Source organism: Phaseolus vulgaris, chromosome 8, assembly GCF_051622355.1.
Source record: "Phaseolus vulgaris cultivar YP4 chromosome 8, ASM5162235v1, whole genome shotgun sequence".
Taxonomy (NCBI): Eukaryota; Viridiplantae; Streptophyta; class Magnoliopsida; order Fabales; family Fabaceae; genus Phaseolus; species Phaseolus vulgaris.
In genome coordinates, this window is record NC_143505.1 from 60965711 (window position 1) to 60990563 (window position 24853).

At 33.3% G+C, this 24853-nt stretch overlaps 6 protein-coding genes across 11 annotated transcripts; 5 read left to right on the plus strand and 1 right to left on the minus strand.

The window, feature by feature from the left end:
• The first annotated feature begins 99 nt into the window (after positions 1-99).
• On the plus strand, positions 100-2591 carry LOC137827258 (uncharacterized). Its single transcript, XM_068633531.2, has 5 exons — positions 100-231; positions 341-461; positions 573-676; positions 1916-2047; positions 2340-2591. The coding sequence occupies exons 1-5, from the start codon at positions 229-231 to the stop codon at positions 2364-2366; spliced, it is 387 nt and encodes a 128-aa protein (XP_068489632.1). The 5' UTR covers positions 100-228; the 3' UTR covers positions 2367-2591.
• A 1995-nt stretch (positions 2592-4586) lies between these two features.
• On the plus strand, positions 4587-12005 carry LOC137827259 (Rab3 GTPase-activating protein catalytic subunit). 4 transcript variants are annotated; one of them, XM_068633533.1, is made up of 14 exons: positions 4587-5069; positions 5274-5350; positions 5949-6149; positions 6487-6584; positions 6780-6973; positions 7105-7283; positions 7974-8318; positions 8404-8468; positions 8903-8951; positions 9036-9192; positions 9862-9946; positions 10033-10102; positions 10931-11071; positions 11511-12005. In XM_068633533.1, the coding sequence occupies exons 1-14, from the start codon at positions 4973-4975 to the stop codon at positions 11829-11831; spliced, it is 2079 nt and encodes a 692-aa protein (XP_068489634.1). In that variant the 5' UTR covers positions 4587-4972; the 3' UTR covers positions 11832-12005. The 4 variants fall into 4 exon arrangements, with proteins under 4 accessions (XP_068489634.1, XP_068489635.1, XP_068489633.1 ...); XM_068633534.1 differs by having other exon boundaries at positions 5277-5350; XM_068633532.1 differs by having other exon boundaries at positions 4634-5069; positions 5247-5350.
• A 495-nt stretch (positions 12006-12500) lies between these two features.
• Positions 12501-13450, minus strand: LOC137827261 (uncharacterized). Its single transcript, XM_068633535.2, has 2 exons — positions 13127-13450; positions 12501-12867 (listed from the first exon to the last, which is right to left on the minus strand). The coding sequence occupies exons 1-2, from the start codon at positions 13351-13353 to the stop codon at positions 12696-12698; spliced, it is 399 nt and encodes a 132-aa protein (XP_068489636.1). The 5' UTR covers positions 13354-13450; the 3' UTR covers positions 12501-12695.
• A 1552-nt stretch (positions 13451-15002) lies between these two features.
• On the plus strand, positions 15003-21507 carry LOC137827262 (dihydrolipoyllysine-residue succinyltransferase component of 2-oxoglutarate dehydrogenase complex 2, mitochondrial). 3 transcript variants are annotated; one of them, XM_068633536.1, is made up of 15 exons: positions 15003-15213; positions 15483-15575; positions 15697-15774; positions 16804-16861; positions 16954-16981; positions 17823-17887; positions 18440-18514; positions 18621-18676; positions 18789-18833; positions 18938-19195; positions 19278-19372; positions 19959-20049; positions 20130-20240; positions 20488-20682; positions 21044-21507. In XM_068633536.1, the coding sequence occupies exons 2-15, from the start codon at positions 15525-15527 to the stop codon at positions 21233-21235; spliced, it is 1398 nt and encodes a 465-aa protein (XP_068489637.1). In that variant the 5' UTR covers positions 15003-15213; positions 15483-15524; the 3' UTR covers positions 21236-21507. The 3 variants fall into 3 exon arrangements, with proteins under 3 accessions (XP_068489637.1, XP_068489640.1, XP_068489639.1); XM_068633539.1 differs by having other exon boundaries at positions 15083-15391; XM_068633538.1 differs by having other exon boundaries at positions 15112-15363.
• An 824-nt stretch (positions 21508-22331) lies between these two features.
• Positions 22332-23583, plus strand: LOC137827264 (B-cell receptor-associated protein 31-like protein). The gene is made up of 2 exons (XM_068633541.2): positions 22332-22707; positions 23231-23583. The coding sequence occupies exons 1-2, from the start codon at positions 22425-22427 to the stop codon at positions 23338-23340; spliced, it is 393 nt and encodes a 130-aa protein (XP_068489642.1). The 5' UTR covers positions 22332-22424; the 3' UTR covers positions 23341-23583.
• A 362-nt stretch (positions 23584-23945) lies between these two features.
• LOC150025699 (uncharacterized) lies at positions 23946-24529 on the plus strand (the record flags this gene model as incomplete). Its single annotated transcript, XM_090294176.1, has 1 exon — positions 23946-24529. A coding segment is annotated over one exon (381 nt), but the record flags the coding sequence as incomplete, so codon positions are not given.
• Between the last annotated feature and the right edge of the window lie 324 nt (positions 24530-24853).

The window sequence follows — 24853 nt, forward strand, 5'->3', positions numbered from 1 at the left end:
TTATTAGTTACTAATATTTTGATAAAATATTATTATTTATTGTAGAGACTATATTTGAAAATGAAAAGAGTGAATGTAGACCGTAGGATGAATCGAAGGGTGAAGATTAAGTGTGTGTGTGAGTATCTCATTACTTAAACCCTATTGCTCCAAAGTTATTTTCTCTCGTCTCCCCTCAAAACCCTAGCTAGCCTCTTCTCTCTTTCTGCAATCACCGAGCATCCAAAAATGGTTGGTTCTTCCTCACTCGCTTCTCAGAATTTTCGTTATCTTTTTTTCTGAATGTTGAAGTTTCTCGTTTGTTTGTGTTTTCTCTGTTTAATCATTGTTTGTTTTGCAGACAGGAGAGACCGTGAACCCAAAAGCTTACCCTCTGGCCGATGCGCAACTCTCAATAACAATACTCGATCTTGTGCAACAAGCTGCCAACTACAAGCAGCTCAAAAAGGGTGCTAATGAAGGTTTTAATCTCTTTTCTTCTTTCTTTTTCGTTCTTTCTGATGTTAAAAAAAAGAGTATATGAAGAAAAGTGGTTAAGTATGATTGGTGTTGATGCATTCGATTCGTTTCAGCCACCAAGACTCTGAACAGAGGCATTTCTGAGTTCGTTGTCATGGCGGCAGACACCGAGCCTCTTGAAATTCTACTCCATCTTCCTCTGCTTGCTGAGGACAAGGTAATCTATTTCCCTGCAAATGTTTCTTATGCAATTTAATTGTTGACAATTTATCATAAACAGCAGAATGAGAATAAACAAGAAAACTAAAATGGTAAAGAAGCTTAAAATAAGGTAAAGTATGCAAATACATTATATCAAGAGACTGAACTTCAAATATATTATTACGGAGTAAATATGTTCGTGAGCGAACGTTCTCGGACTGAACTCTGCCTTGCTGGAACTTCTAATATTTTGATCCCTCCTACTAGGGAGTTGCCGGAAAATTATAAGCACGTTAATCTGTTTAAAACTAAAAAGTGTGTAATGATTATATCTCAATGATCCGTCTCCTTGTTTTATTTTGTTTGACATAAATAATTAACTGCAACCTCTGCTGTAACATCAGAATTATATAATGATTTTTTTACTAATTGGGGATTACCATTGTAGTCATTGAGTCTCCCTTCTTTTTGTGTATTTTCCTATGATTTTTGTTTCAAACAGAATAAAGCTATTAGCATATCTTCTAAAGATTCAAATTTCAGAATATTCATGGTTCCTGTCTGACCGGAGCTGGATATGATTAGACTTGTGTTAATGCTTAGAAATGGATCTGAAGACACTCCCAATTCATAAACTGTGTCAACTATCAGTTGTAATAGCTTAATTTTCAGTTTCTGATGCTTGGGTCTTTTGCATTTGACAATAGATTATTTTCATTTTCAATTTATTAATATGCTATCTGTATGTACAACAAGTAACATTTATGTGATGCTAAACCAAACTTTTACTTTGATGGAGATTTTGCATGTTCGCAATAACCCTTGTCACGACTTTATACAAGTTATTTTCATTTGCCCCCTGTCTGTCGTATATCTCTACTATTTTACTGGTTTTGTATTTTACAGTTTGTCCTTATTCCAAATATGAGGATACTTTACCATCTTATGCCTTTATTAGATTGTAAGACTTTTCTTCTGTCAGACGTCTTCCCGAGAAAATGAACATAACTTTTCATATTTTTGTGGTTGAGTTTACTGAGTGATCAATCACACATTGGAAGTTGGAAAGAAATTAGCCAGACATAATGTCGGCAAAGATTGAGATAGCTATAGATGTAAATTTCAATTTGAATAATTTTCTTTGGCCTTAGACTATCCCGTTTAATGTCATTTCAATTCTGTTATGTTTCTTGGATTTTATGTATATAGCAGCAAAGTAACCTTTACCTGTGTATGCTTAATTTGAATCTTTTAGAATGTCCCCTATGTATTCGTCCCATCAAAACAAGCACTTGGGCGGGCATGTGGCGTCACACGGCCAGTGATTGCATGTTCTGTAACAACCAATGAAGGAAGTCAGCTGAAATCACAAATTCAGCAACTAAAGGTATTCAAATGGCTTTACTTTAATATTATTCATGTAATTGCTAACTGTCTTGATCATTAGTGATGTTAAAATCTTGATAAATCATTCGACTGGTAAATGTGTTGAGTAACTATTCATTGTGTTCATTGTAATTGAGTTGTGGTAAAATCTGATAAAATCATATTTAAGTATTATATGATATCACAAGTAATAAGCTAACCAAAAATCACTGGGTCTTAAGTGGGCTCTTAACAAGTGGTTTATCTAGTTATAGTGAATAAATAAGGATTCTGAGTATTTTGTTTGTGTGCAGGACGCTATTGAGAAGCTTTTAATCTGAAAAATTGATATTCGGTATGACGGGCTTCTTGAATTGTGCTGATTGCTCCTTCAGAGGCTTTGACTGGACGAATTGTCGTGTTCAACAGGCAAAGGTGTTTTATGTGTAAACGTACATTTATATTTTATCTATCCTGCGAAAGATTGTTTTGAAAGTAATTTTGTACTGATGTTTTACACTGCTACTGTAATATGTTTAATGCTATGTATGTGGGGTGCTCTTCAATTATTTTTCTCACGTACTTTGGATAAATCAGAATAGGTTGACTTGATGTCATCCATTTTTAATGAAAAGTTACTTTTTATTTTGTATTCTAGTTTGCGAAAAAACTCGCTATCCCAAAAAAAAGGACTTTTTGTTTGGTAAAAGGACTTCTGGAATGTTGCTACTGTAGTTATTTTTCCAACAAATAATTTTTTATAAGCATTAAAAAACAATAAATGACTTGTTTTAAAATTTGTTTAAGATAAATCACTTATTTTAGAAGTTTAATAATTTACTTTGTGTATGGACAAAGTAACCACTAAATGGCTAGTGGACACATTTGAGCCTTTTGACACTTCTCTTAAATCTCTTAGGTGTATTTGTGTTGGATATATGTATTGGATACTATATTTGAAAGATACTACTATAATATATATGTATTTGTGTTGGATATATGTATTGGATACTATATTTGAAAGATACTACTATAATATATATGGTGAAATGTTTAATTAAAAAATATTAGTTGAATTTATGATAATTTTTGTACGATTCTAACATTATTTAAATAAAATATATATTAATATTTTTAAAACTCATTTAATGAGATTTTAATATGAAAACAAATTTATTGCGGGCTTGTAAATTCAGAATGTGATCTATCTTACAGAGTTGAAATTCATAAAAAAAAAGAGAGTATAATAGAATCTGTTTGGTAACAACCAAACAAAATCAGTACACTCCTAATTGGGTTGCACCAAATTATGATAAGCATAGGTTATACCAAATCATAATGGTGTTCAAATCTTTCTGGTTGCATTACGTTTACTTAACTGTGGGGATTTCTTCTACTCATTGGTGTAGATCACTTTTTCTCTGTCTCGATTAATCCCCAGTTAATTTCTTCATGAATCCCATGATTTCTTCTTGCATTTTCATACTTTCAAACATATTGAAATTATCCAATTTGGATTCTACAATTCAAATTTTTATTTGTATCCTTGGTTCTGGAATTTTAAATTTTGAATCCATTAAATACAAATTTTTCATCCCGGAATTAAAAGAAAACAGTCATGAAAATATGTAGGTGCATTCTTTGTTTACCAATCCACTTTGAATAGTATAGCCTAAATTTGATTGTCCATTCCTAAAGTTAATAAGAAAAAAAAAGGTTAAGTCATCTCAGAAAATATATTTTAAACCAATGAAATTAAATTTATATTAATAAAAGTTTTAATTCTTTTTCATGTATAAACTTTAGTTAATTGAATGTTATTTAGTTGAAAGTAAATTACACAGGCATTTTTTTTAGATTTTCAAACATTTAGTTATATGAATATATATTTATATGATGTTTAGATAGATGAACTAATTTTTTTTTAAAATTATAGGAGCTAAAGATTGTTTTTTAAATTTCAACATTCAGAAACCAATTTAACTTAAATTTAATGAATTAAAAATATATTTAAGCCATGTACGTACTATATATAGTTAGAGTTTATTTTTTAAATGTGAAAGCGAATTGACATAAACCTTAATGTAAATGGTTAAATTAAAATAATTAAGTCATGCAGTTTTTTTTTTCAAAAAAGTTAAATAGTTTTTTATTTTATTTTTAAATCTTGACCTGACATTTAACTAATAATTCATATAACGGTATGATTCAGATTTATATACGGATTCTAGATTTAAATATATAAAAAAAAAATTACGTGTTAATTAAAAAAAGATGGATAACGTAATTTTATTTTATTAAGTTCATCGTTTCGTTTCAACCATATAAACAAATCACTATAAACGAATTTTCAATTAAAATGGAGCATATAACAAGAGAAGTACAAATTACTGGAAGATGAATTCTTGATAAAATTTCTCTTTTCGATCACTCTGACATTTTTATTCTTGACAATCTTTGTTAAATATTTTTTTTATCAAAATAAAATAAAATAATTGTTAAATATTTATTCAGTCAAAATAAATTGATATATATATTTATTTAATGTGAATGTTGGTTTTGTTTTTTTCTTGAATTGTATGAGTTTGGAGTAAGCGAATTTAAGGCCGGCCACTCACAGTGGTGGCCAAATGCCACAGAGGCATTTCATTTATGCAAAAACGGAACACACTAAAATAACTATTTTAATGAATTAACAAGAAAACCGAAAAAACAAAATCCCGTTTCAGTGCAGAGAAGAAGTGAAGAGCACTGAACTTGTGATCTTCCACTACTGTGAGTAGTTTCTCAGTCCATAGGAAGCGTCACATGAGCATGAAGTTGATGCGGTTTTTGCACAAAGTAACGTTTCGCTGACTACAAATGGTGGAAGCGATGAGTTAGAGCTAGCTCGCAACGGTTCAATCCTCACGGTAGGTGGAAGGAAGGAGCGAACGCGTGTGTGTGGATGGAGGAGCAGACTTTCGTGTCGAAAGCGAGGATCGCCTTCCATTCCGCGGCGGCGAAAGCGGAGCGCGTGCTTATGGATTTCAAATCTGATCGAGGTGAGTGAGGTTCTCATGGCGCCACATCTCTCGCGACCTATTATTGGATTTCTTTTTTTGTTTATCTAGCTTTAAACAGATTTGCCTTTTTCTTCTTTCCTTCTCTTCTCCCTTCGTATTTTTAGGGAGATTTAAACAGTTAATAATTAAAATAATAATTGCTATTTTCGGAATTAGCATTGACTCAATTTGTTGACCGTGAAGAAGATCACGATAGGCACTCGTCGCCGGAAGCTGATTCTCCCAACAGCAACAACAACAACAACGAAAGCGAGTCCAAGGTATTCGGCGTGTATCAGAGTAATTAACTGTTAATTGTTAATTGTTAATTCTTCTGCTTTTGTTTATTATTTATTGTTAATATTAATTATTATTTCTTAGTTTGAACTTCGTGTTGGCCATAAAATTTGGGTGATAACTGTTTCGAAGCGGAAACGTTTTCAATCCTACCGAGGTTGGATTGTTTTTTGTTTTTTTCCCAATGTGTGCACTTTCGGGAGCTACATTTGATTATCAAACGAAACTATAATTGTTTGTTTAGTTGGGTTTTAATTTTAGGTTCGTGAAGGAAGGGAGATTTAGATTCGGTGGGATGTATTGTAATTCATTATTTGGTGAATTAATTACTAATAAACTCTGTTTCGTATTTAATTCGTTCACTCAACTCAATGTCCTTCCTCAAAATTAATTAGAATCCACAATAAGCGTGAAGGTGACATCTTCATTTTTGTGTTGTGATACGAAATCTGTCTTGGCTTAAAAGATGATTGAAATATGTTTTACCTATTTGTCTGCGTTTATGGGTAGGTAGTTATTAGGCAACATTTGTCATGTAGTGAGTGGTTACTTACTTGCACATTGGTCTTTGGGATGGTGCAGATTCGCAGTGAATTGAAGCATATAAAGTGGAGGCCTCCACATCTAGGAATAAAGCAGGATTGGCAAGATAGAATAAAGAACATCCGGAGAGGGAGAAAAGAAGTTGAAGATACAGATAAAGTTGGGGATGCGAACATGGCAATTCCATTTTACGATGATAATTTGTACACCCTGAATGTGAAGAATGATCTTGATGCCAAGGTAAGAAAATACGAAACATTTTAACTGGAGGATTCATCTTCCAACCTCCAACTGTGTGCGGATGATTGAAGTCTCCAAACCAGGAAGATAAGTCATCATATTTAACAAGAAAGTTCATATGTAAGTTAGGAATGCAAGGTATTCTTGTAATAAACTGGTTGTGGGAATCTCATGGTCTCCCTCCTTCCGGTAAATTAACTAAAGATTGCTAAAGATACAATCGGGGTTTTATTATTACTTTGCGTTTTCAATCATACAAATGAGTATCTTTTTGATATGCCAATTTATTACACATATGGGTTGCTTTAATGATGTATGAATGAAAACTTTGATTCAGGCTTCAGAATCATTTCCTTCAGTTGAAAGCCTAACTGCTGCAACTAAGGATCCCATTCCTCCGTCATCTGTACTCAAGCAATTGGCTATAGCTGTTGAGTAAGTTGTAATTGTTTTTACAAATATTTTGCCTTTTGTTGCCCTTTTTTCCTGCAGCTTTCTGTGAACTACTCCAAGGTTCTATTCAATGTTATTGTATATTTCGGCAACATAAGAAGTTTGTTCTGTCCTTCAAAAACATTATGCTCAATAATATATCTCGCTTCTTAAATTTTTATTTTACCTTTTGACTAGGGCCGGAAGTAAAGTGAAGTCAATGAAAGAATTTATAGCTTCACCAGGAGGTTCTTCACCCGCTAAAGAGAGGGCAGGCTTGAGTCTCTCTGCAGTTAAGGCTTTAGTGCTACGTGAAAAGGAGGACAATCTTACTTCGGAGTTTAGTAGCAATGATAAAGTTGTGCAGTTAATCAGTTCTCTGTTTGATCCAGGTATGTAAATTGTAGGTGGCTTGCTGATGATGTAATTACATTGAAGAACCTTTTTATGCTCTTCGTCTTCTTTAACCCACTATCTGCAATGATCTTTCACTTTCATTGTAATATTTGCAAGATATTCGCAGAGGGAGATTTCCTAACAAGAAAGATCAACTCTAATATAGAGGAAATTGTCATGACATCTTTGCCAAGAGATATTCATGGTGCTCCTCCTGAAAGCCTTGTTGTTAAGCTAGCTGAAATCATTGGAAACTACAAGACTGTCCGTAAAATGGCTCTTTTCTGGTGCAGTGTTGTTGCTGAAGTATGTTTATCTTCAAAAGAATTTCCAGTTCTGATATCATCATACTCCTTATTACTTACCAAGAGCTCTGAATTTTATTTACAATATTGATCATATATTTTCCATTATATATGAACTATTATCTAAAGTAACCAGTTTAAGGCTTATGATCTTTGTAACCGAGTGAATCATCATTACTACATTAATATCTTCATCTAGATCACAGCAAATAATTATGCAGGATCACTTAATGCCATATTGAGAAATGTCATATTTTGTTTTCTACTTGTTTTGATTTTTAATTGTTATTTTAGAAGTTTGAGAACTTCATATTGCTTGAGGAGTTGGGTAGTGAATTTTTTCCTTTTTTTGTATACTGGTCTAATAAAGTTTGCATCTAGTTATCCTTCCCTTCCCTTTGCAAATAAATTAAATTTGTGGAAAAGGCAGCAGATTATTCATATGCTGTTATTGGTAACTTCGGAAGCTTTCAAACCAAAACAACTCAATCCCACGTGTACTATAAAGCTATTTGCCTTTTTTCTCCCCTCAGATCAGTATGTCAACAAAAGAAAAAATAAATCATATGCAAATACCTTCTGGCTTAGGATCTGTTACTTGAACATAATTAGGACTAGTAATGCTAATTTTCCGTAATTACCAGCTGAGGAAGAATATTATAAACTTATTTATTTAAATTTACTGATACAGCTAAGAAAACTTTGGTATGAGGAGCAACACTTACCAGGAGTTCCCCAGAACGAGATTCCTGATTTGAAGTCATGTCTTCTATATCAACATTTTCAAGTAATTAATTGCTGCATCTCTCGGAAAATGTTCCGCAGTATTGCCACTGAATCTTTAGACTCTATGATGATACAAGCTAGTTCAGGCACAAAAGAATCATCTGATAATAATGTTGGAGCTCCTGCAAGCCCTGTTTTATATGCTAGAGTAAACAGTGGGGAGCTTATTCTACGACTTGGTGCAGATCGTCTTGCTGGAGATATGACACTGTTGGAAACTGGCGAGCCTGTGTATTCTCCACTCACCCAGGTTTGACAGATATTTATTTTTTTATATATAATTACTACTCAAACACACTGTTATAATTTAGATCTTTGAACTATTTTATGTATAGGAAGGGCCTTTGCTTACAGAAGATCTAATCAAGGAAACAGAGGAGTTTGTGCTGCGGACAGGGAGGTATGTAAGCTATCTGCTATTCATTTTTTTACCATCCATTATCTCATATCTAAATGCATTTTCCCTTTTCCTTGTATATATGTATAGTGTGTATTTGATCCCAGTTCACTGTTCTATATCATGAACTTTTTTATTAAATAATCAATTTCTTCTTGCTTCTTGGGCTCTTTATTGCTTGTTAGATGTGTTCCTCTACACCTTTGTGAATTGTTTCACACGATCTAAAACCTATTAATATGACCTATTGACTCACTTCTAGACTGTGTCCAGGACCAGTATCTGTCTAGCTAGAGTCTGAACCTAAGAACTAATTTCTAGGATTTGCATTGATGGACTAGTTGATCAACAAAACATTCACAGAATGCTATTTTATAATACATTGATGATCATATAGCCGTTTCTCATTTGATTACTATGTTACCTTTTATGGTCAGTGTTGGTGCTGGGTGCTCCCAATTGCTGTCTGATATGCAAGCTTTCAAGGTAAGGCTCTCCCAATGGCTTCTTACTATATTGAATGTACCTAATGTTTTGTTTGAGTTAGTTCCGTTTGTTATCATATTTTAGGCTGCAAATCCTGGATGTATTTTGGAGGATTTTGTAAGATGGCACTCTCCTCCTGATTGGACAGACAATGAGGCAAGTGTCGAGGATAGTGATGTTTTTGATAGTGGTGAGTTATTGTCTGCCAGAGGTCAGCTAAGTCGGCGAATGCAAAAAGAAGGTATACTTTCAGTCTTTTTCATCATGGATTGATACTTAAATTCTGCTGCAACTATTTTGTTGTCCATTTTTATGTCAGTGGAGCATCAACATCTGGTAAAATTGTGGATTTACTTTGCTTGAAACAATATTTTGTGGACTGTATCTTATCACAAACTGTGAGTAAAATTTTACAATATGATTTGGGGAGTTGCAAGGCAGGCATGCATAGAATCTTCAGTATACATGATGAGAATTTTTCATCGCAGGTTGTTGTAAAAACTTTTGTGGCTAAGTGGTCAGTTTTGGTTCTAGAATGTCTAACTGTATAGTTTGAATAATTTTGAGTGTTGAATTAATAATTTCCTTTGTCAGTCAATTCAATTGATATCAGCATAGATGATTAGGTTTCATATTCCTAACTGCCTTGGGAAACCACAGAATTGAAAGTATTGACACCCTATGCCTCAATCTATATAGCATTTCAGTAAGATATATATTGCCTAAACTGGATATTATATCATATTTATGGTAAATCATTATGCAGACAAGTGAATCTTGAGTATTGTCTTACTTTTATTGAAAGTTATAACCCACAAAATCTGCAAGAAACATGGGAACAGTTGAACACTTATTTTTTTCTGATTCATACTGCTACTCTTCTCTTAACTTCATTACATGTCAATGATAGGTAATTTGTGGCGTGAATTGTGGGAAACATCAAAACCAGTACCAGCTGTTAAGCAGGCACCTCTGTTTGATGAGGATTTGGCAGTGTAAGTTGATGATGAGGATTTTTTGTATTAAAAAATATTTCAACCAAAAAGCCATATCTTGAATCCCGTGTTTCATTCATTTATAGGGAGGGCATCCTAAATGCTTTTGAGGACATCCATCCATCTGATCTTTTTGAACAGCTGTTTGTTTCTTTGGTAAGTTCTATATTTAATCTTTTATCACATTGGTTAGTTTTGTTGTATATTGATAGTTTCATTTATCATTACATGATGGATCTTGAAAGTATTACTATCACTACTCGTATGTGGTGTACAGTTTTTTTATTTTTTTTTTAATTTGAAAATTGTGTTTTTTGATTTCTTGGAATCTGGCGACTGAATCTAAAGCAGATTGTAGAATATATATTGATAGAATGTATAGACATCTAGGCATTTTTTGCGATGAAATATAGTAGTACATTTAATATTTTTCTGTGTAAGGAGGGTGGGTAAGGCTTCTGTTGTTGTAAGGAGGATGTTCTTCTGTTACATAGTAGGACTAATAGTAATAGTCTTTGTCATTAAAAGAAAAATGATAGCCTTCACTGGACTCAGTGTACTCTCAATTAAATACAACAATAAACATTGTTGTCTTTTTTTCGTAATAAAAGAAAATGTAAGACAAACACTTAGTAGGCATCGTGCTGATCAAACTTAGAACTCCTTGCCATACAGACTTCAGTAGCATTGGCTGTTAAAGGTTTGTGAGGGCTAAAACATTTGCTCTTTTATGTCACCAATTTTTGTGCTAAAGAAATATAATTGTTCTGAACTTTTAATTATTTCAGAATTTTTAAATCACAAAGCATTATGTTCCAAAATATATCTTGATTGATGAATTTCGTAATAATGCTATAGCTTTGTAAAGTTTCTTGATAGAAATGCACTGTGTTCTTTTTACTCTTAACAAGTTGTCTCAATTTGATTGATATCTATTGGTGCTTGTACCATTTCTAATCATAACCTTTGGTTTTAATTATATAGCTTGGTTTAGGGTTTGCAATGGCTGAACCTATGCTGTCTAGTAACAGTGACTTCTCGAAGTTATTCTATGACTGCAAGGAGTACATAGTTGTCGCTTGTCAAAGCAGCAAATTGAATGAGAAAGTTGATGATCTTGTCCAGGTGAGTACTCTCTAGAATAAGTGACTTAATATATAGCATCTCTCGGAATCCATGCGAAGCTTCAGATCTCTCTCTATATTGATTAATACTTGAATGAAATGAATGGTCAATGTGACATGTAATCCAGTGGAGAAAATTCTTACCTTATCCTCATATTTGAACAGTCGTCCACTATATAAATAAATTTATTAAGCAGAGTCTCGAAGACCATCACAATGCACGAAACTTGTAACTTTTATGAATACTCCCTTCCAGAACTATATAGTTTACCTCTTTTAGCATACAAGCTCGTTGATAACCCTACCTGTAAGCTCATGGGGAACAAAAAAATTATTCCACCGGACATGTAATTGATACCAAAACTGTTGGTAGTTGATTTTATCAGCAACTATTTGCTAATACATTTAATAGAGAACTTAATGGTTACGTTCCTGCGTAGGCATATGAAACAGTGGAGAGAATGTTATTGAATCCTGAAGAAGCACTGAAGATGATTAAGCAGACAGAGGAATCAGCTATGGTTACTGATGAACCAAAGAGCCCGTTGAAGAGGCTTAGCCTTATGTTTGCCGGCAAAGATAAACTATTGAGGAGGTCTCTCTCAAAGGATCAGATAAATGATGAAGAAAAGTCTGGTCGGCAATCATTCTCAAGTTTCTTTGATAGCAAGTCATCTTTGTTCTCAAAGAAGCCGCCAAAGTCTGAATCCCCATCTCCTTCTGAGAAATCTTCTCTCGATGCTGGTTGGACAGTTGTATAGACAAATTTCATCTTCACTGTGTTTATTGAGGATACGCAATATTTTTTGGGTTCCCCTGCAGATAACTGTAAATTTTCTTTATTCTTAATACATGGTTGTTAATACTTCATTCTTTTTATTAAGGGAATTGAAGATATTTCTTTTTGGCTTTAGTAAATATAATGTTATTTGTTAGCTCTGCCTGCTTACACGTGTACTGTTGGAATAACCTTTGAGATACTCCTCAGGCTTGGCTTGACAACTCTTTGTAAGAATTCGGTTATGGCTGATAGAAATTGATCTATTAATACAAATATTGCCAATTTATGTTTAAGAAATTGTGTCCGTAGTAAATATTGTTAAATTAGTTAAGAAAAGAGCTTGAAATAAAAAGTTTAATGTGATAGAGATAAAAAGTGAGGAAATTGTCATAAAAGATGGTTCATGAACAATACAACTTTTACATTAATGATATGATACACTTTTCAGTCTAATTTTCGGTACTAAAAGAAACATAACCATTGAGGGTAAACTTCTTTAGTGCCAAGAAGTTATATTATTAAATATCAATCACTAATCATATTATTTTTTTGTTTTTGTCTATTTTGGGGGTAGAAACCCACTGAATCAGGCACGAACAATTTGGTTTCACGAGATTGTAATAGCAGAATAGCTAATAATAATACCATGTTTGTTAATGGGAACACAAATTACTCTTGAGATGTTTTATCATCTGAACAAAAAGATACACCAAAATACACATTGATAAGATACAATCATGCAGTAGTGGTTCAAAGCATTATGAGGTTAGTTATCAAGTTAAAGTAATCTTGTTTCTTCCTCCTTGACCTCCTCTTGCCCACTAAGTACTATGCCCCTGTTTATTCATCTTCTATCATCTTCTTCTTCATCTTCTTCTTCATCTTCATCTTCTCCTTCATCTTCATCTTCATCTTCATCATCAACCTTCTGCTCTTCATCTGACTTAGGGAAAGAGTTGGCAAGGAAACCCGGGACAACAAAATTTGAGACGAAGTACATTGCTAGAAGCACACCACTGCAATGTATAGAGAATTTTTGAGTTAAATTCTAGACTTCAAAGATCATAGCCTCCATTTTGGAGCAGAAGGCTGTTTTATAGCCTGAGCCAAGTGCCAAATTCAATTATAATAAGGAGAAGAGTGCCACATTGTTGACATAATTTAATACTTATTGAAAACCATAGAGTGAGGAAAAAAAACTAATCTTCTAATAAATTTCATTTAAGAATTTAGAGGATGTGTTGTGAAGGAAAAAAGAAAGGTGTTGGACTGCACCCTATTGGGAGTAAGGATGATAGGTCACCGGATTCTGCTGGGGAAACAACCATTAAATGTGGGAGTGCCTTGGTACTCAATGAAGTTGGTGAAGGTAAGTGCAGGAGAAGTGGAGGTTGGTGAGTAGAAAGGCAAAACAGTTTGCAGGTGTGGCTTATATGATGTAGCTGATGTTTGAGTTTTGCATGCAAGGGAAGCAGTGAAGATTGTAGCTGGAGGCACCTCATGAAGAAGAAGCTTTTGCTTGTTCAGTTGGTTGCTCTTTCAGGAATTGAGATAATGTTTGGGACTGAGGGGATTTTTCACTTAACATATCATCCTTTCTGAAGGGTCCCATTTTCTTTTTGTGTTGTAGACTTTGAGGTGGAGTTAGCCTAATCTTTTCAGACCCAAAACTCAAATAATGAGAGTGTATCAGTTTTATACAATTCTTCTTATAGTGTGGTAGACTTAGATATAAATATATATAATAAAAGATAAATTTGTAATTAAATTATATAAAAATATTAAAATAATAGTATTAAATTATATCTATAATAAAAGATAAATTTGTAATTAAATTATATAAAAATATTAAAATAATAGTATTAAGATTATAATGTTGTGGTATAAAAAATATAGACTGTGAATATATTTATGCTCTTTTGTTAATTTGTTTAGTGAAATTGATCAATTTAAAATTATGTTAATCAAATTACATTCTAAACTGATATTTTAATCAACTGGTATTTTAATTTAGAGAAAGTCACGTACTTCTATCCAATACGTACTTCCTTCTTAAATTTATAAAAGAAATAAAAATAAAAAGTCAACAAGATCATAATACTTTTTTTTTAATTCTGCCTAACTTTATGTATGTTGAATAATATATTAATACAGGTATGTTTTATTTAAGATGTTTAACCACAAAAGAAATTTACAATCACTGTCAAACATTGAGCAGAAACACCAATAAAATTTGTATATAAGATTTCTAGAATAAGAATAATCAATAAAAAAGTAAAAACATTGATTTATATTTAATTTTTTAAACATAGAATAATTAAATACATATTTAGTATTATATATAATATAAGGAAAATACATGTAACAGGTGTTTGTGCAATTTTTGCTGTTATGATATCTTATTTCAATAAGTTAGAAATTAATATTTATATTAATTTATAAATTTATTTAAATATAATATTTACATTGTTTTATATTTGATATATTTGATCTATAATTTGAATAAAGAAAAAGAATAAACATAACGCGTGGAGTTATTTTTATTGAAATGAGTGGTTTATATTTATGATTTTTTTATAATTTTAAAATATAATTAATTATAAAATAAGAATATAGAATGTTTTAAAAAAGAAAACCTTATATTGTATAAATATATTTAATAATATTCAAAACTTAGTATTTATATATATACATATTATATAAGTAAATACATAATTAGGAAATTTATTTATTTCCTTTGCACAAAATAACTCTTACATTGATATTTAATTAGGCTATGACAAGGCTTGAAATTATGAGTTTGAAGGAAACTAAATTTTTGAAACCATAAGGACACATAGTTTTAAATCACACAATTTTTTCTATTTTTTTAAATCACAAAAAAAAATATAGTTTGGACAGTGAAACCACATATTTTTTACTAATTTTTCAATGACGTAATTGATTTTTATTAATTTCATTTTAAAAAATATAATTATAAATAAACTTTAACTTCATCTAACTCACTTTTATCTTAAAAAAAAAAGAATTAGTTTGATTAAAAAAGTATTATTTTATTAATTTTGAATAAAATCATAAATTGATTTGATTGATACAAAATTTTGACCATCATAAATTGAATATAAATTGTGAAAGGTGATGAAGAAAAACAATATTTAAACACCTGTATACTTGACATGATAAATTCCCAAATTTCAGGGCAATAATAAGAAAGAATTAGGGAAATTTGACATAAGAAATTAGAAATACAATTATAGAGAATCATAGAGGGAGAATAGTATAATATTTTTCTTCAGAACTTGTTGGCGGCGATCTCCGTTCCATCGTCAACCCTACCTTCCTTCTTGCGTTTCGCTGTTCAGGTTCCACACTTTTCTTTTCACTCTCTCTTCTTCAATCTTTCGCTGTGCCTTTTCCATTTCTTTGTTTCGAAACTAGCATTCTATTGTTCTGCACCGCAATTTCTCAAATCTGAATCTGGAACGTTCAATCGGAAGAATCCATCGCAATAGGTGTATTGTTACTGCTGCTTTGTGAAACGTAATGCGATATGTTATGATGCATGTATTTTTCAGATTACTCCGATGATTTTTATGGTTTTGTTTTTTGGATTTGGTGTTTGTCGAATTAGGTTTGAATTCCGGAAGAAGAAGAGATTTCTGATCGCATAATCATGTTTGGTGTGGTAAGGCGAAGGGTTGCTTCTGGCAGCCCGTCTCCTCGGGTAAGAGCTGAATCTTTGTAAACGCTTTTGATGAATTTTTAATTTGAATGTGTTTGGGTTGATCCATGGATTCATGCTTAAGTTTAAGCGAAGCCTGATGCCTATTTTGCAATTGTTTCAGCTTATAGGTCAGTCAGTTCAGAAAATTCGGGCTGGCCTCTCTGGTTCTGCTAGAGTTTCTTCCACTGTCGAGAAAGAGGTGTTTGTCTTACTTTTTTTTTCTTTTTGCATCCTAATCTGTTAATATGTTTTATCCTCTTTGCACAAGGTACTGATGATCACTTAAATGTTATTTTTGGCATGTGGTTAATCATGCTGTTTGTTTCTTCAAAGAAGGGAATGTTCGTCTTTAGCCCCTCAAAATAAGATCACATCCTTTTCGTCCCTCGGTTTGGCAAATGTGTCATGCCTGGTCTCTGTTTCAATATATATAATGAACCACAAAATTATGGCTGTATTTTTAGGGACTAAAGACTTACATTTCTATATTTATAGAAAATAAAGATATTAATTCTTTGGGATATGTGTTTAATGTATGTAACCTTCACAGTAGAATGTGAAATTAATGGTTGTGCTTTTTGATAAAAAAAATCTGTAGCTTGCAAAAACTCTGATTATCATCTGTTACATTTCATTTCATTTTCTAACCTTTTTCTTCCTTTTTATACATCTATGGCTTATGGATTGTTCATAGGTTTCGAATTTAATTTCTGTTTATGCTCTTTTCTGTTGTGTGTTGTTTGAATATTGTTCAAAATTTGAATGGATTATCAGATGACTGTTCAAATTCAATGTGACAGGGTAGAGATTTAGTTTTTTTGCTCAACTCTATCAGCAAAGTTTGCCACTTACAAAGTGATACATAGACAGACTGCCAGTTTAGTCAGACTGTACTATGTAAATTTATTGGGACCGTCTTATGCAGCGTCTAGTCAGACTGTACTATGTAAATTTATTGGGACAGTCTTATTCAGCGTGGATGATGTTTTATTAACTAGATTATTTTGTGCACTCTTCTATTTATTGATTTTTTTAACTGTTAAACGTACATGCTTTAGTCATTCATCACTCCATGACAGTATATCATGCATACAGGTGATGATTGATGGCCTCATTATTTATTTCTTCTCGTTGTTACTCATGGTCTTCTTTGTTATAAGGGGGTAATCTACTTGCTATTCGTATTCTTTTGAAGTTTCTTACAACTATTTTGTTTTATGTTTGACAGATAGTGTTTCATTCAGACGGATGTGGATTTGTAAGGAACTTCTGTAGTATAACATCTGGTAATTTTGGGTGCATTTTAGAGGCTATTGTCTTAATTAGTTTAATGATTTCTTGTATTTTTTAATTTAAGTCATTAATATTGTTGCTGCAGGATCCGGGATTAATTCTAAGGCTATGAGGTTAGTGACATCACATTGATATTCAGTCCCAGGCTTTATTCAAGTATTGAATTCTATTTAGTTTTGATAAAAAAGTTTGGGTTTGAAATTGGAAGATGCAATAGTAAGGGTGCACTTGGTTAAGCATTTTGGTTTTTCCTTGAAAATAACAAGCACATCTGAAAACATGTTTGTTGTAGTTATAGACATACTTAAAATTAGCTGAAAATGGAAACATAAAATCTAGCTCTCGAACCAGATCTTCAAATGTTAGAATTAGATTTGGCAGCTTTAAATTGTTTTCTTAAAAACAACAAAGAGTTTGGAGAAAAATAATATAATGTAGAAAGGTTTTCTATATCCAGGCTTTTCAGGAGAAAAAAGTGAATTGGTAATAAAAATGAAAAAATTAAACTATTTTCAGTGTGCTAACCAATTGAATCCTTAATTTTAGTTGTGACAAATTTCAGTACCAACAGTCCTTGCTTTTTTCAGTCTTATTTGGTTGCAAATTTTACACTTTTTCTCTTGTGTTGCTGCTAATGCATAGGTTATGCACGTAAACATTCATATCATGTTGTCATCGTCATATAAATACTAAGTATTTAAATTTGGTGGTGTTCTAAGTGCATTGGATGTCCCAGAGACATAATTTGAAATGACGTATTTTTAAGTCAGTTGCATTTTGGGTATTCTTGTTTCATTTAATTTGTACTCAATCTAATTCTGTTGATAATCTTTTCACATGGAGTTTGGGGTGTCCAATAATGAGAAATCATTAATTGACGAGTTGATGGAATGGAAAGTTTTTACAGTTTCTCATCCTGAGACACTGTTTTGATATTGTGTTTTTGTTATGTAGGGTGGTTTTTCATCCAGAGGCAGTAGCTTTTCGAACCTGGGGGCGTCCATTTTCTTCAGACAATGGTGAGACATTGACATGCATATTCTTCTGTGGTTCAAGTTTTTTTCTTTTGTGAAGCATGACTCGACATATCTAATGCATTTTCTAATATGTTTAACTCTTATAAAGTTGTTGAAAGAGGAGACAATCCATGAATATGAAAAAGCATTGCATCTGTCTTTAAAAAGGATTATATTGTTCCTTATATCTGTTTGAAAACATTGACATCTAGTAATATTTAGTATGGTTAGAATAAGTAATAATCACCGAGTCTATTGATTTTATAATTTTCATCATGATTTTGAAGTCTCGTATATAATCGACATGGGCTACATAGTTTATTTGAAACTTTCTTGTGTATATTTTTTGTACTATGTAAATGGAACTTATATGTAGGAATTTGGTGAATGTTCTAAATTTCATTTTCACTTTATATGAGAGTCTAGTATCTAGGACCAAAGAAATAAGAGTTGATTATTGATGTCATTCATTTATATGGCATTTAGGTTGTCTAACTAACTCGTTTTATTCTGGCTTTTGATTGATGGTTATTGTTATTTATATGTGTGATAAAGGAGATACGGTCGATGTTGTGGTCCCTCCTCTGGCTGAATCTATCGCTGATGGAACTCTGGCAAACTTTTTGAAGAGTACGTTGATCCTCAAATATGTTTTTTATTCTATCTATTTGAATGGTATTTTTTATGAATTATTGGTGAGTGACCATCATGTTTTTATTTGATAAATGAAAATCAGGGCCTGGTGACAGGGTTAAGGCTGATGAGCCAATTGCTCAAATTGAAACAGATAAGGTGCCATGTTGGAACAAGCAAATATTTGTGAAGGATTCTGATGGTTATAAACAGATCTGATCTTCATTTTTAGAATAATTAATTCTGTATGTTGTTCTTATTCCTTAATTAGGTGACAATCGATGTTTCAAGTCCTGAGTCAGGTGTCATTCTGAAGGTACAGTTTGATTGCTTAAATGGTTTTTATCCAACCACTCCAGAATGATAGAAGTTATTACTTGTATTAAATTTTGTTTGTGTGATCTATTTAATGGTTTGCAGTTTCTAGCCAATGAAGGGGATACTGTTGAGCCAGGTAACAAGATAGCAATCATTTCAAGGTCTGCTGACGCAACTCATGTTGCTCCATCTGAGACTACATCTGAGAAAGCTGCTCCTCAGCCAACGCCAAAGGTTAGTGAGGAGAAGAAAGCTCCCAAAGTTGAAACCCAACCTGCTAAAGAGAAGCCCAAAGCACCTCCTTCCGCATTGAGTTCTCCCACTGAACCCCAACTTCCTCCCAAAGAAAGAGAAAGGCGGGTGAGTCATTGAGATTTTTTTCCTACTGAGTTATATTTAGCAAGCATGAAAGTTCTTTTGATGTTTTCTGTTGTTATCAAAGGTTCCTATGACAAGGCTTCGGAAACGAGTTGCTACACGGCTGAAAGATTCCCAGAACACATTTGCTATGCTCACAACCTTCAATGAAGTTGATATGTATGTTTTGTTGATTTTTGAAGTATATCTAAAGCTTTGAATATTGCTTTAGTTTGTGTGTTTTCACCCGTAATAAATATTCAGTATTATACATTATTGGGTTTTTGATCTAATGGAACAATGTTTTCTAAATTTAATGAAGCCCTCAAGAAAAATCTGTAGCTATGAATCTATGATACACTGGAAAGTCATGGCATTTCTGTTAATTTTTCTTGTTCTTTGTCAGATCAACATGATTGTGTGTTCTCTTAAATTCTACTTGCGGGCTTGGTTTGTTTGTTTGTTTGTTTGTTTTTTTTTGTTTAGAGGAAGATAGACCATGGATTAACGTACATATGCATTCGGGTCAAAATCTTTTTCCCTTGGATTTGTGTTTAACTTTTTTCTCATCTATACATGTAATATTACATTATGCCACTTTGTTAGTTTCTGTGTGATAACACCAGTATCATGGGACATTCTGTTGAGGGGGGGATGTAATTTAGTTATAATGTGGGACATTCTTAATGCTGAGTTTCCTGTCATTTAGTAATTTAGTAGATTACTTTTTTCAATATTTCCCTTATTGTTTTTCTCTTGATGACAGGACTAATTTGATGAAGCTCCGTTCTGATTATAAGGATGCTTTTGTTGAAAAACACGGAGTCAAGTTGGGGCTTATGTCAGGCTTTGTCAAAGTATGTTTTCTATTTACAAGTATAGACTAGCTTGGCTTTATCTTTTTTATTTCCTCATACTTTTGTGGTGTCCATGTTAGGCTGCTGTCAACGCACTCCAACATCAACCAATTGTCAATGCAGTCATTGATGGGGATGATATTATATACAGAGATTATATAGATATCAGCATAGCCGTTGGTACTCCGAAGGTTTTTACCAGCCACACCATTACCTTTTCTCATTTACTTTGTTTGTGTAGAGAAATCTATCAATCAATCATTATACTATCTCTTGACGAAACTTTGCTATTTTCAATAAACTTGTGTCAACTACTGTCATGGCTATTGGAGCTAATTAACAAATATACTGTTAAATTTGCAATTCTTTTGCTTGGCTATGGAAGTTATCAACATGCATGTGTGTTTTAACGATTATTGACCCTCAATTCCATCCCAGGGCCTTGTTGTTCCTGTTATCCGCAATGCAGAAACCATGAACTTTGCTGATATAGAAAAGCAAATCAATGCTTTTGCTAAGAAGGCAAATGATGGAACTTTATCAATTGATGAGATGGCTGGAGGCACTCTTACAATATCCAACGGTGGTGTTTATGGAAGCCTTTTGAGTACCCCTATTATCAACCCCCCTCAGGTTTGGAAGTTCTAACAAGATATAAATCATGACATTCTTTGTTATATATTCGAAGCTGTTTTGTCTTTGTTAATGTGATAGTACTTCATCATTGATTGCTTTCCTTCTATCTTATTAGTAGGTTCCGGCATTGTTTGTCATTTAATGAAAATGGTCATTATTTGTCCCCACTAAATTATCAAAATGCTATTTGTTTCACGAAAAGATCACTGTAATTCAAAATATCAAGCTAAATTACGAATAGTTACTAGTTAAATTTATATCAATGATGTTTTTAATGCTGCAAATAATTGTTAACAATTTGTATAATAAACTGATAACTATTTAGAAAGAAAACTCATGCAGCTATTGTTTTTGGCAGTCTGCAATCTTGGGTATGCATTCCATAGTGAGCCGTCCTACGGTTGTTGGAGGAAATGTTGTCCCAAGACCATTGATGTACGTTGCTCTAACATATGACCATAGAATTATCGATGGAAGAGAGGCAGTGTTCTTTCTGCGCCGCATCAAAGATATCGTGGAGGATCCTCGCAGGCTTTTGCTTGACATATAATTTGGATGGAGTAATTAAACCTCAATTCAAATACCATAATGGGTACCCATTTGTTTGGCTTTTGAATTCGGCTGCCCGTAATTTATAATCTGTAATGAGCAAACTCTTTAGGATCATATATATTCAGCATGTTTGTGTTTTTTCTGCTCACTATTCCTCTCATTTAATATGAAGAGGGTCACAGTTTTTTGCTCCAAAAATGTATGAAAGAACTATGAAACTATATGTAGGGGTTGTCCCTGAAGTAATAATGCGATTTCTTTTCCATCGCACTTTATGCCGCAGTACTTTTTTGCCGATGAAATTTCTGATACATATCATTTTAATTTCCAAATAATTCTGGCAAAAACTAAATTTGTTAGAATTCATGTGTTATTGTGTTCTTCGCGGCATAAAATGTAGTGTCTCCCAAGCCTTGATGGTTCCAAGTCATCCTAAAATAATACAATGGATGATTATACTTCCATTGACACTCGTGGGAGCTAGCTGTATACGCAGGTGCAAAATTTTACAACGGATGCAAGATCTAACTGGGCCTCTGCATTTGCTGGTGCTACCGGGTACCAGCTCAATCTCATATTAAGAGAGTTTTTAGACATATTCTTCCTACAATTTCGAAGTTTCTTCTTGTATTGTATTTTCAAAAATACTGAACTATTTACAAAAAATTAGGAAAAATATGGAAAAAATTCAATTCTGAAAAACTTAATTTAGAATAGTGATGTGAAAATCCAAATCTTAAGATATATTTTAAAATACTAAATATTTTAGAATACTAAATATACTAAATATACTGAATACATTTTAACCTGTATTATACTCCTATTTAAAAATTAAAGAGTGCATTTTAATCATTTATGGTGTCTAGAAAGCAAGTGCTAATTTTCAATTTTGGAGAGTGAACTTTAGTTTGGTGCCTTGCAAGTGAAAAAAACAAACATGCGTAGGAATAATCTCTTAAGGAAACCTGAAGAGACCGGTAAAATTGATGTTGTCAGAAGTTATTCTAAACCTCCTTAGGTGTTGGAAAGAAAAGCATGGCATATAATTCTTTGCCTAACCTCACAACTCTCCAAAAGTAGCTTATAACCACATACTCTCAAACTCCAAATCAACACTTCATTATTTTTTTTGCCTCCTCTCATCTTACATTCACCACACAAATAAAGGTTTAAGCAATTATACAAAGATGATACAACTTTTATTCATGCTTTTGATTATCCAAATGGCATTAATCCTAATATTATCTTTTGCAAATCCAATACGAAAATTGGTGGCGAAGGGGCTAGACCTTTCGAAGCAGGGGAGGGGCCCCTTGGTCACAAAAACTGTGGCAGCAACCATGCTTGTGGTCTTCAGCTCCACCGTCTATACCATAACCCAAATGCAAAAGCGTTTAAAGGATTCTGCCACAGTTAATCCAACTGATGAGGTTGTCATGGCATATCGTCTCTTGGAAGCATCTCTCTTGGGTAACTTATTTCCTTACAATACCTGCATTACTTATTTCATCAAGCTTAAATTCATCACAATTTCAAATTTTGACATTTATGCGTTAAGAAGTGAACTTTAAACTTAATTTTACCTTATAAAATCGATTTATAAAGTGAGGTTTGCACCCACTTACATGTTATGAAATGTTTTTATCTCTAGTCAACTTGAAATTACATCCCCTCATGCTGAAACCTATGTGCGTGAGACTATATTCATAGATGGTCTGATAGCGGTATGATGATAACGTAGCCTGATAAGTCAATAATTTTTTTTAGGATAGACTCTATTATGATAATTAAGAAACCTAAATCAACTTGATAAAACTGGTTTATAAGGTGAGTTGTACAACGAATTTTTTGGTTGCTGATTCAAACGTTCTAACTAGGCACCAAATGAATTCTAGCATGTATCAATGAACATAGATTTTTCTTTTGCCACTTATTCTGCTATATTATGTGCAGAAAGAACAGATAACTTTAAACCCTATTTATTATTGGGCAGGATTCTCTCTATTCCTTGGATTGATTATCGACAGACAACATTATTATATAAGGGAGATTAATTTACTGAGGAAGAGCTTGGAAACAGCGAAAAAACAAAATCCCAAGTAAACGGAATGTGAGATAGCGGTTGCACGTAACCAATATCCTGAACAGGAAAATTCTGAAGCTTGAAGATGTTGCGTGTTCTTCTAGGAATGTTCAACACTCAGAATTGAATTGAATTGAATTGAATTGAATTGAATTGAGCATATGTACATAATTCTTCTAATTGTGTCTGCAGTTCGTATAAATTATTCATTTTACTTTTATGTAACAATTACTCAATATAAATAATAGTTTCACATTTGAATATGCGAATGCTTCCGTGAATGAGAAAAGAATAATTATGAATGCACTTCTTATAGCCGTTTCACTTCTTTAAACGAACTCAGAATAAATATCATATTAACTTTGAAACATCTTAAATATTAATATGATAATACGATTAGTTCAGCCATTATCAAGCATAAATAACCAGGGAGTTTTCTTCCCCACATAGTATTGACATGGTTTTCTGCTAACACAGAAAGCATCAAACCAATATCATACGTAACTGCAACATAACATCGTAAACTTCATACTAACATCTTGAAACGGAAACAAACAGTTGCACATGAAAACCTCAAATACTTATTTTTGAATAACTAGGATTCACAATCAATTACAATAGTTAATCCATTGCAGCTGTCTCTTTGGTATGTTCAGGCTGGTTGTCCAATGGAGACAAGGGAGGGTACGATGGTGATGGTGATGGTGTCACTGGTCCTGGAGATGGTGATACTGGCACCGGTGATGGCACCGGTGACACTGGCACCGGTGATGGCACAGGTGTCACTGGCACTGGTGATGGTGTCACTGGCACAGGTGCCACTGGCACCGGTGATGGTGTTACTGGCACCGGTGATGGTGTCACTGGCACCGGCACGGGTGATGGTGACACTGGTGTTGGTGCTGGTGATACTGGCACCGGTGATGGTGATGGTGATACTGGTACTGGTGTTGGTGATACTGGCACTGGTGTTGGTGGCACTATAACCGGTGTTGGAGGCCCTTGAACCGGTGTTGGTGGCATTGGAACCAGAAACGGTGGTGTTGGTGGCAGTGGTACTAGAAATGGTGGCACTGGCACTGATTGCTCAAAGGCACATACTCCAAATACGCATAACCTTCCAAAAGGGCACACTCTTCCACACCCCCCACAGTTGAAAATGTTCCTATTTGTGTTTACGCAGAGACGGTTGCAGCATTGACGATTGAACAGGCACCTAAACCCACATATCCCACAGTTATCGTTGTCTGCAGTCACATCCACACAACGGTCTCCACAACACATAAACCTTGTTGGAAACTCTCCTCTGCTACATACGAATGGTCTTCCTGCACATCCAGTGATTTGGTTAACATCTTTCTCCATCAATGATGTTGAGTTGGTGTCATTTTCATGCACTTCTTTCCCTGTTGAATCTCCCTCTATTTTCATCACCAACAGCACCAACACCAACATCACAAGAGCTGAACATTTTGCGTGCAGACTCATCTTGAGGAAGTGGTTGTTTATGCCTTGAAGGGTAGGATTGTGGAA